This window comes from Salmo salar, chromosome 20 (assembly GCF_965601325.2).
Source record: "Salmo salar chromosome 20, fSalSal1, whole genome shotgun sequence".
Lineage (NCBI taxonomy): Eukaryota > Metazoa > Chordata > Actinopteri > Salmoniformes > Salmonidae > Salmo > Salmo salar.
Genome location: NC_138310.1, coordinates 26839796 through 26851936, shown reverse-complemented (window position 1 = coordinate 26851936; position 12141 = coordinate 26839796). Strand labels below are relative to the sequence as shown.

The following is a 12141-nucleotide window of genomic DNA, read 5'->3' as shown; positions in this document are numbered from 1 at the left end:
CATGAAAACATATAGATGAGAACATTGCTTCACAAAGACTTGAAGCACAAACAATAGAAAAATGTTACATTTTTCTTAACTTAAAGGACTTTTCGGCCTCTAATAGCAATCCTCAGACCACTGGCAAAATGTCTCAGAGATATACCTTGTGGGAAAGAAAACTAACTACATGATCCATCACATTTGTCAGTTTCTACACACCCTGTTACATCACACAGAGTCCCCAACGGATAATCAAAACACGGGTTATATAACCTATGAATGTAACAAAATGTGTACATTTTTCTTTGCATATAAATACACAACAGTTATATGCTCATACAGGTACAAGAGTGTGTGTGTGTGTGTGTGTGTGTGTGTACACGTTTCCAGCACTCAGTCCAGTGTGCTCACCCAGTAGAGCGGAGTTGCCGTCCCCCAGGGGGAAGCGTGTGTAGCGGGGAACATTGAAAGGGGGCAGGAGGTGGAACTTTTTCTCCAGGAGGGGCTCCAGGCGCGAAGCCGAGGGGTCGGCTGGGTGGAACAGGTTGTAGACCTGCTGGCAGGCAGGGCGCAGCTGGGCCACTAGGGGGAGACAGAGTTAACAGGCAGAAAGAGGTCCTCACTAGTTACTACAGCCACAAAGTCAGAAGGGTCGACCAATCAGATGAGGGAGTGTGATGACACCTATGACGAGAGACATGCATTTATTTTATCTAGTGATCCATCAATGATGTTGGTTTTATTACAGATAATAAATGACCACCGTTCTAAATGCAAAGTGGTAATCGGATGTCTTATTCAAACTCCGCTTGCAAGCTTATAATGATGTTTGCCCTTACTCATAGTTATTTGTCTTAAATGAAATATACTTAACAAAAATATAAACGCAACATGCAAAGTGTTGGTCCCATGTTGAAAGCTGAAATGAAAGATCCCAGACATTTTCCATACGCACAAAAAGCTTATTTCTCAAAAATGTTGTGCACAAATTTGTTTACATCCCTGTTAGTGAGCATTTCTCCTTTGCCAAGATAATCCATCCACCTGACAGGTGTTGCATATCCAGAAGCTCATTAAACAGCATGATCATTACACAGGTGTACCTTGTGCTGGGGACAATAAAAGGCCACTCTAAAATGCGTTGTTTTGTCACACAACACAATACCACATACATTTTGAGGGAGCCTGCAATTGGCATGCTGACTGCATGAATGTCCACCAGAGTCATTTTAGAGAATTTGGTAGTACATCCACCCCGCCTCACAACCACAGACCACTTGTAACCACGCCAGCCCAGGACCTCCACATCTGGCTTTTTCACCTGCAGGATCGTCTGAGACCAGCCACTCAGACAGCTGATGAAACTGTGGTTTTCAACAACCCAATAATTTCTGCACAAACTATTGGAAACCGTCTCAGGAAAGCTCATACTGTGTCAAGATCCTTAGGCCCATTGTCGTGCCATTCATCCGCCATCACCTCATGTTTCAGCATGATAATGCACGGACCCATGTCGCAAGGAAAATGTCCCAGTCCATTGCCTGCATACTCACCAGATATGTCACCCATTGAGCATGTTTGGGATGCTCTGGATCAACGTGTACAACAGCATGTTCCAGTTCCAAACAATATCCAGCAACATCGCACAGCCATTGAGAAGTGAGACAACATTCCACAGGCCACAATCAACAGACTGATCATCTCTATGTGTCACGCTGCATGATGCAAATGGTGGTCACACCAGATACTGAGTGGTTTTCTAATCCACGCCCTACTTTTTTTAAGGTATCTGTGACCAACAGAGGCATATCAGTATTCCCAGTCATGTGAAATCCATAGTTTAGGGCCTAATGCATTTATTTCCTTTGATGAACTTTAACTCAGTAAAATCTTTGAAATTGTTGCATGTTGCGTTTAGATTTTTACTCCAATATCTGCATTGTTTTTGAAATGGCATGTAAACAAACAAATTGCCATCTTGATTTTAGATTTTTAATTTTCCAAATCCACAAGTAAAACATACAGTTTCATAGAAATGTTCACAGAAATGAAAATATTTGAAATTGGCCATTTTTTGGCTGATTTAAGATTAAAACTTCAACCCTGTTACTTTATTTGACATCTAGGCACTTACTATAGTAATTTCTTTATTTAACATAGCATAGCCTTGTAGTCCACCTTTTTGGTATTTTGTACCATTTTCCATCTCTGTACAAAGGCATGGTCTTCAAGCTATGGAAGATGACAAAACATTTAATAATTGCAATTGATTGGACTTACATGACACCCAAAGCTCTTTACAGTCTAAGGGGAAACTCATCACCCTGACCCCACTTACATTCATTTGTATTTATTTTATTGTCCTATCCACCCCCCCCACTTCAGAAGACAAAAGTAACATTGTTTTAAATGTTTTGTTTTTTTACAGCTATTTGGTACAAAACATTAAGGACACCTGCTCTTTCCATGACATAGACTGACCAGGTGAATCCAGGTGAAAGCTATGATCCCTTATTAATGTCACTTGTTAAATCCACTTCATATCAGTGTAGATGAAGGGGAGGAGACAAGTTAAATAAATATTTTTAAGCCTTGAGACATGGATTGTGTACGCCTGTAATTATTTTTTTCATTTTATTTAACCAGCTAAATTGACTGAGAACACATTCTCATTTTACAGCAACGACCTGGTGAATAGTCACAGGGGAGAAGAGGGGGATGAATGAGCCAATTGTAACCTGGGGATGATTAGGTGACCGTGATGATATGAGGGTCAGGTTAGGAATTTAGCCAGGACACCAGGGTTAACACCCCTACTCTTTCGATATGTGCCATGGGATCTTTAGTGACCACAGAGAGTCAGGACACCCGTTTAACGTCCCATCCAAAAGACGCAACCCTGGGGCATTGGGATAATTTTTTGAAACCAGAGGAAAAGGTGCCTCCTACTGACTTTCCAACACCACTTCCAGCAGCATCTGGTCTCCCATCCAGGGACCAACCAGGACCAACCCTGCTTAGCTTCTGCAGCAAGCCAGCAGTGGGATACAGGGTGGTATGCTGCTGGCTAAAGGGGGTGAATGGGCAAGATAAAAGATTTAAGTGCCTTTGAATGGTGTATGGTAGTAGGTGCAAGGCACACCGGTTTGTGTCAAGAACTGCAACACCGCTGGGGTTTTCCACGCTCAACAGTTTCCTTTGTGTATCCAGCCAACTTGACACAACTGTGGGAAGCTTGGAGTCAACATGGGCCAGCATCCCTGTGGAACGCTTTCAACACCTTGTAGAGTCCATGCCCTGACGAATTGAGGCTGTTCTGAGGGCAAAAAGGGGGAGGGGGTGCAACTTAATATTAGGAAGGTGTCCTTAATGATTTCTACACTCAGTGTACATTATTGATACACTTTACATACATGGTACTTTTATACACATAATTACATGATAAGAATACAGTTTGATATGTACACGTTACGGAGGGGATATGTACCCCTACGGAGGGGTTTCAAAACAGAGAGTGGTGCTGGAAATCTGACCCTTGTACTGACAGATTTCTGTTTCACATTGAGTCTCCACAAAGGAGATTTGGAGATCTGTCTTTGAACTTACTGCCTTCTTGTTCATTTCAGCAGCATATTTCTCTTTGGCTTTTGTTTGTTTGTCTTTCCCCTGGTGGCATACATACGTCGTTGTACCCACAACTTGAAATGGAACACCATTGAATGGGAGACTGAGTTTTTTCCCTGCCAAAGGCTATGCATCTGTTGGTCAACAACAAGGTCAACAATGATATATTACTATTAGAATGAAAGGCTTGTAGGGAAACTAACAACGTTGCTCTATCAAATAGAATAACTCTGTGCTTGGAATGGAATCCCTTATGCTAGCTATCTCATTTTAGATGAGAGTAGCAAAATCTTCTTACTAGTTATCAAAAAAGAAAAGACAACTTACCCTTTTGCCCAAAACTTTTGTCCTGTTCAATGTTATGAATTTTAATGACGTTGCCAATCCTTGTTCTCGAATGTATTTAGTCCACAAACTTGAACTCGAGATATGCCATTTCGAAAATTAGGCGTTTCCCACAAACCGGCATACATGTCATCACACTCCCTCATCTGATTGGTCGAGTAGGCAGGCCTTCTGACTTTGTGGCAACTAGTGGCGGCGTGTAAAGGAGAAGAAGGGGATTTCAAGGAGATAAGACCCCACTGTACCTCCTAGGTTTTCACTACCCAATTCAGACCACACCACTTTTAAATGTTAATTATAAACTGGGTGGTCTCGCCCTGAATGCTGATTGGCTGACAGCCCCGGTATATCAGACCGTATACCACGGGTATGACAAAACATTTATTTTTACATTGCTAACCCGTTTATAATAGCAATATGGCACCTCGCGAGTTTGTGGTATATGGCCAATATACCACGGCTAAGGGCTGTATCCAGGCACTCCGCGTTGCGTCGCACTTAAGAACATCCCTTAGCCTTGGTATATTGGCCATATACCACCACCCTGTGCCTTATTGCTTAACTAACACATTTTTAAGGCACTTTATTCATTTGACCTCTGTTTAGGTGGGCTTACCATCCAGCACAGGAATGACAGTCTTCCTCAGGGCGAGGACAAGGCCCAGAGGAGAGCCGAAGAGGAAGAAGTCTGCCACCTCAAATTCAAACTTCCCCAGAGAGCCTGCATCCTGAAAGGTGCTGCTACTGGACCTGCGTGAGCATGGGTCGGTCCGCAGAACACTGGAGTGGATGCTGAGGCGACAACAGACAAACAGTCAGGGTCACAAGGAGGGAAGCACACCCACATTAGGTATATCTCACTGATCATCCCCAAAGCCAACACCTCATTTGGCCGCCTTTCCTTCCAGTTCTCTGCTGCCAGTGACTGGAACGAATTGCAAAAATCACTGAAGCTGGAGACTTTAAACATCAGCTATCTGAGCAGTTAACCGATCGCTGCAGCTGTACATAGTCCATCTGTAAATTACCCACCTCATCCCCATACTGTTTTTATTTACTTTTCTGCTCTTTTGCACACCAGTATCTCTCCTTGCACATCATCATCTGCTCATTTATCACTCCAGTGTTAATCTGTTAAATTGTAATTCTTCGCTCCTATGGCCTATTTATTGCCTACCTCCTCATGCCTTTTGCACACACTGTATATAGACTTTCTTTTTTTTCTACTGTGTCATTGACTTGTTTATTGTGTTATTGGCTTGTTCATTGTTTATTCCATGTGTAACTCTGTGTCACACTGCTTTGCTTTATCTTGGCCAGGTTGCAGTTGTAAAAGAGAACTTGTTCTCAACTAGCCTACCTGGTTAAATAAAGGTGAAATATATATATATATTTTTTTTTAAACATCTACTGCATACACACAAACACAGCACACAGTAAGAGAAACAGAGACCAATGTAGGAAAACGATTATAGCAACCCATGACTCTACAATATCACATGCATAGCCATATACCCTTCTCAGTACAGTAACAATATTAACCATCAGCTACATCAATGATGTCATGTAACTGTAGTAATGTAACCCCTGTCACACCTAGTCAGGAAGGCCTGGTGGTGGTTGATGGTGTCCAACTCGTATGTGGAGGAGTCGCTCGTTTTGCGGGGCAGCTGTCTCTTGGGGTCATCTGGTCCTCCTGAGCGGGGGATGTCAACGTTGCTGCGGCTCAGGTGGCGGCTGCTCTCCAGGGTGGGAGAGGCAGAGCCATACCCACTGTTGATGATGATCCCTGGAGAGAGGAGGTCCTGGTCCTGCAGGGAGGTATGAGAAGAAGGACAGAGGTTGGGGAATGTACAGTGAACCTGACCGATAAGCAAACGGCACCAGAACGAGGATGGGTGCTGGATAAGTGTCCTTTCTTAGAGGAGAAATGTGGTGGTGAAATAGTGGAGGGCTGTAACTTGTATTTAGGGTGAATAAGGGCTACTGGTTGAGTGTCTGGGATTTGGGGTAGGGGCAAAGCTTAGGAACAGGGAAAGTAGCTAAGCATTAAGGTTTGGGTCTTACCTGTACGCTGATAACACTACCCCTGCGGCTGCTGTTCTGGCTCTCACCAATAGTCTGGTTGCTGATACACAAGGCGTCAAACCCCAAGATCCCTCCCACGCAGTCCCCAATCAAGCACACCTACATAGAGGTCACAGGTCAATTTAATAAAACAGATCAGATCATTAGATATCAATCAAGCAGGATGCAGATAAGAGGGTCCAATCCCTTTTAAACTAATCAGATGTCATAACCACGTAATCAAACAAACCCGCCCGAGCAAACACACACACACACACACACACACACACACACACACACACACACACACACACACACACACACACACACACACACACACACACACACACACACACACATACACACATACACACACACACGTTTGGTCCTCACAAGGATAGTAAAACAAACAATTGATTCCCATTCAAAGTCATATTTTCCCTAACCCTTAACCCCTAACCCCAATTGTAACCGTAACCCTAAACCTAACCCCTATGCCTAAAATAGCTGTTTTGCTTGTAGGGACCAGCGAAATGTCCGAATTGTCCTTGTTTTACTATCCTTGAGTGGACTTCTGGTCCCCACAAGGATAGTAAAACCAAAAACACAAACAAACATACACACACACCTACACACAAATCTAAAGCTAGATGAAAATACATCCTGTATTGAATGAGCAATCTATTAAATTATGTGAGTTTCTGACAATTTGTTAGAAAAAGGCTTGAATTTATACAAAATTGAACCTGTGTCAAATATCGAATGCTAGCTTAATTTTGGTTATCTAAAAGAACATTGAGTAACAGAAAACACCCACACCCACATAATTCAGAAACAGAAAACACACATAATTCATTGGTGCTAAACGGCTTCAACACTGATGTTCTTCACAAGAAATCAAGTGTATCTCCTCCTTGACTAGGGAACATGCTCTTGAATCTTAGTATTTGGACTGAAGATATTATGTTCTGCCATTTGAGAGTTCCAAATAAAGAGCAGCCCATGCCCACACCTGGAACAATGGAGAGGCTGACAGGCCAGTGGTAGCACCTCACCTGGCCAGAGAAGGTTGTCCCATCCAGGGACCTGATAAAGTCGTTATACACCTGGTTGGCTCTCATGATGACGGTGGCCACAGCCTCCTGGTACTGGGGGGCGGAGGTGGCCAGGAGAGGCAGGGCAGCCAGGGGGATGTGGTCCTGACTGCTTGACAGACAGCTCTCATCATAGCTGTACGGGCTCAGACTGAAGCCAGGGACAGACACACACAGGGGAAAGCTTCGTAATAGTAGTAGTAGTGTGTGTACTGTAGTTATGTACACATTACAATATCTATGGTCGTGTAGTGTGTGTGTGCGTGTCCCTCACTTGGACACCAAGGAGAAGGCCTCAGCACAGATGGCAGGGCAGGGCACCAGGCGGATGGCGATTCGTCCCAGCGCGGTGGGATAGTGCACGCGCATCACTGTGTCAAAGGCAGTGCTGATGGTGTTGACATCGCCCTGCTTACTGGTCTGGTCCCCTCCTCCTGTGTCCAGGATGTTGCCTCCATGTAGCACCAGGATCAGCACGTGGATCTTAGAAGGCTGCAGACACTGCTGAGAGGAGAGGTCCTATTATGGGGAGAGGAAAGGAGGGGGAATTGCAGGATGAGGGACATTAGAGAGATCTGTTAAACTCAAGGGAAATGAAGCCATTCACCCATAGAACCATGCTTCTGGCTTGGCTGCTAATGATTCATGACCACTGACAATATGCTTCATGACTTACTCACAAAACTAGCCACCCGAGCAACGGCCTGTTCACCCTGCTACCATATAGAAGGCGGAGACAGTACAGGTGCATCAAAGCTGGGACCGAGTGACTGAAAAACAGCTTCTATCTCCAGGACATCAGACTGTTAAACAGTCACCACTAGCTGGCTGTTACTAGCCGGCTACCAGCCGGTACTCAAACCTGCACCTAGAGACTGTTGCCCTATGTACATAGTCATTGAATAATGGTCACTTTAATAATGTTTACATACTGTTTTACCTACTTCCTATGTATATACTATATTCTAGTCAAGGCCTATCCTATATAACTACTGCTGTACACACTTTTTCTATTCATATACTGTCCATAATGTCTGTACACACCATCATACTCATATATATTTATATTCTGCGATTCTAATATTTCTATATTAATTTCTTTATTTTTATTTTGCCGATTTGCACTTTTGTTTTGTATCGTTAGGTATTACTCCACTGTTGGACCTAGGAACATAAGCATTTCGCTGCACCCGCGATAACCCCCGTTTTCCTGGTTTAATATGTGGGCTCTCGGTGTGGGGAAGAGAAGGTATGAGGCACTCTGGAAAATGTTGGGTTTATGACAGCATATTTTTAACTCACCCCCTTTTGTCCACAGAACAGCCTCAATTCGTTGGGGCATGGACTCTACAAGGTGTTGAAAGCGTTCCATAGGAATGCTGGCCCATGTTGACTCCAATGCTTCTCACAGTTGTGTCAAGTTGGCTGGATGTCCTTTGGGTGGTGGACCATTCTTGATACACACGGGAAACTGTTGAGTGTGAAAAACCCAGCAGCGTTGCAGTTCTTGACACACTCAACCTGATGCGCCTGGCACCTACTACCATACCCTGTTCAAAGGCACTTAAATCTTTTGTGTTGCCCATTCACCCTCTGAATGGCACACATACACAATCCATGTCTCAATTGTCTCAAGTCTTAAAAATCCTTATTTAACCTGTCTCCTCCCCTTCATCTACACTGATTGAAGTGGATTTAACAAGTGACATCAATAAGGGATCAAAGCTTTCACCTGGAAACCCCTGGTCAGTCTATGTCATGGAAATAGTGTTCTTAATGTTTTGTACACTCAGTGTATACTGATACATCTCATTGTGTGTTCAGTGTGCACTTCCACTTCCTTCAGACATGAATCACAGGAAGTCTATATGTGATGTCACCCTTCTGGTAACGTAATATTGATAGTAAAGCAATAGTAATGTGGCAGCACAACAGCATGCCCGTCCAGCTTTCATCTGCACACTCAGACAGCATTAGAGCATCATTAAGAGACACTGGACCAACCAACACCCCAGCTGGTCACTCTGCAAACGCTTCCAACTTTAGCCAACCACAACAACACAAGCCAAGGGTAAAGACACATTTGTATACAAATACAAAACCACACTCACATAAAAAGGGAAAACATAATGTGCAGTTTTGCCATTTTTTACAGATTTGTTGAATCCAAAACTCACATTCTTCACAAAGGCTGTACACTGTAAACTCCACGGCAAGACTACAGTACAGAGGACATTTCACAAGGGATAGAGAAGGGGTAGGCTGGGGGCTGGGTCAGGGCGATTAGTACTGGGTCTGTTCGGGTCTCTATGGATCTACTCTGGCCCATAATGCAATGGGACAGGAAGTTTACTTACTGACTGGTGCTTTGCTATGGTGATGGTGGGAATGGCAGAGCTATTGGCTTGGTTGCTAACAGAGCCACGCATCTGAACACAAGAGGACAGAGAGGCTGGAGTGGACCCCTCTCTGACTTTCACAACTAAAGCCCTAAGCAGAGTATTACACATCAACGCCTACTGTTAAGCTAGAACACTTTAGTGACTGGGATTGAAGTTTCCTTTTAGCTTATTCCTCCTGTATGTTCAATGTTGACATTTTGTCAGAATATAGCTGTCATGGTGTTGTTGGTATACCAATGTTCGGTTGGAAAGCCATTCACCCTCACAGGTACCTACCTCATCTAGTCTCTCGTCACCGGCCTCCCTTTCATAGTCCCCTGCCATGTCCTTGTATAGCTCTCCTGCAGAAACATCCACAGACACACTTTACCATTGAGAATCAGAGTAATATAATACTGTCAGTAAAAGGAAACTTTGACACAAACTACATCTCCTATCATACAACACACACAGCGTTCCTCTCCATACCAGGGGTGTCTTCTGCATCAGCCGACTCAATCTTGTCCATGAGTTCGTTAGAGTTCCACTTGGCAATCTCCTTGGGAAAGACCTCTTCATCACCTGACAAGTTCTCTGTGGGGGAGAAGGGACAGACGTGATTTTTACAAAAATGGAATTATCAAGCATAACACCTGCTAAGTCAATGTGCCACTATCTCATCTTCAGTATATAACACCAAACGTTTTAGACATTTCTATGTTCACAAATGTGAAAGGGTCTTCCATGTACTGTCTGAGTACAGCTAGAGAAACATACACCCTAATCCCTACCATATTACATTATGTGGCCATGTGACCACTCCTTTAAGATAAATAAATATGAATACTGATTAATAAAAGTAATTGCCACCCTGCATGTTCCTCTGAAAACCCAGTGGTTTTGCAATAGCATAGCCTGCTCAATTGAATCAACAAGCCACTGGGACACTGGGATCCTTCTGGGAAATCACATTACACATACTGTAGTCTAAGCAGGTCTGCTTTATCAAAACGTCACCACTCATAAAAGTCCATAAAAATGTTTACTGGTCCTCGGTTGCACAGATCAGGGAGAAGCTCAGACCAGTTAAAGGAGCTGAGCAGTAGAAAAGCTTTTACATGAGCATTTATCTGAGTTCAATCAAACACTGATCAGAATGATGCTACAAAACAGTAGCATTCATGCGTGACATTGGTTTAATCATGTCATCATGAACTAACATGAAATGTCATGAATGGATACAGTGTAAGTACAGTACCAGTCAAAAGTTTGGATGCATTCTTGGCATTCTCTCAACCAGCTTCATGAGGAATGCTTTTCCAACAGTCTTGAAAGAGTTCCCACATATGCTGAGCACTTGTTGGCTGCTTTTCCTTCACTCTGTGGTTTCCAATTCACCCCAAACCATCTCAATTGGGTTGAGATCCGGTGATTGTGGAGGCCAGGTCATCTGATGCAGCACTCCAATCTCCTTCTTGGAAAAATAGCCCTTACATAGCCTGAAGGTGTGTTTTGGGTCATTGTCCTGTTGAAAAACAAATGATGGTCCCACTAAGCGCAAACCAGATGGGATGGCGTATCGCTGCAGAATGCTTTGGTATCCATGCTGATCAAGTCTGCCTTGAATTCTAAATAAATCACAGACAGTGTCACCAGCAAAGCACCCCCACACCATCACACCTCCTCCTCCATGCTTCACGGTGGGAACCATACATGCAGAGATCATCCGTTCACCTATTCTACGTCTCACAAAGACACGGCGGTTGGAACCAAAAATCTCAAATTTGGACTCATCAGACCAAAGGACAGATTTCCACTGGTCTAATGTCCATTGCTCGTATTTCTTGGCCCAAGCAACTCTCTTCTCTCTCTCTCCTTGAATTAATTCATTTTTTACATAGTAGTGGTTTCCTTGCAGCATGTCGACCATGAAGGCCTGATTCACGCAGTCTCCTCTGAACAGTTGATGTTGAGATGTGTTTGTTACTTGAACTCTGTGAAGCATTTATTTGGGCTGCAATCTGAGGTGCAGTTAACTCTTCCTTTCCTGTGGTGGTCTTCATGAGAGCCAGTTTCATCATAGTGCTTGATGGTTTTTGCGACAGCTCTTGAAGAAACTTTCAAAGTTCTTGAAATGTTCCGGATTGACTGACCTTCATGTCTTGAAGTAATGATGGACTGTCGTTTCTCTTTGCGAATTTGAGCTGTTCTTGCCATAATATGGACTTGGTCTTCTATCAAGTAGGGCTATCTTCTGTATACCCCCCTACCTTGTCACAACACATTTGATTGGCTCAAACGCATTAAGAAGGAAAGAAATTCCACAAATGAACTTTTAACAAGGCACATCTGTTAATTGAAATGCATTCCAGGTGACTGACTACCTCATGAAGCTGGTTGAGAGAATGCCAAGAGTGTGAAAAGCTGTCATCAAGGCAAAGGGTGGCTACTTTGAAGAATCTCAAATATAAAATATATTTTGATTTGTTTAAAAAAAAATTGGTTACTACGTGATTCCATATGAGTTATTTCATCGTTTTGATGTCTTCACTATTATTCTACAATCTAGAAAATAGTAAAAATAAAGATAAACCCTTGAATGAGTAAATGTGTCCAAACTTTTGACTGGTTCTGTACTGGCACTATGA

The 12141-nt window shown here is 43.3% G+C and overlaps 1 protein-coding gene across 2 annotated transcripts in view; it reads right to left on the bottom strand.

Moving 5' to 3' along the window:
* LOC106580355 (membrane-associated phosphatidylinositol transfer protein 2) overlaps positions 1 to 12141 on the bottom strand; it is a 91749-nt gene that overhangs the window by 14639 nt on the left and 64969 nt on the right. For both annotated transcript variants that reach the window (XM_014161300.3, XM_014161302.3), the window contains exons 8-15: positions 9983 to 10087; positions 9791 to 9855; positions 7387 to 7631; positions 7074 to 7263; positions 6019 to 6138; positions 5548 to 5762; positions 4568 to 4743; positions 394 to 564 (exon numbers count right to left, since the gene is read on the bottom strand). In XM_014161300.3, coding sequence (XP_014016775.3) covers positions 394 to 564; positions 4568 to 4743; positions 5548 to 5762; positions 6019 to 6138; positions 7074 to 7263; positions 7387 to 7631; positions 9791 to 9855; positions 9983 to 10087 — 1287 coding nt within the window. The remainder of the gene's footprint in view (positions 1 to 393; positions 565 to 4567; positions 4744 to 5547; positions 5763 to 6018; positions 6139 to 7073; positions 7264 to 7386; positions 7632 to 9790; positions 9856 to 9982; positions 10088 to 12141) is intronic.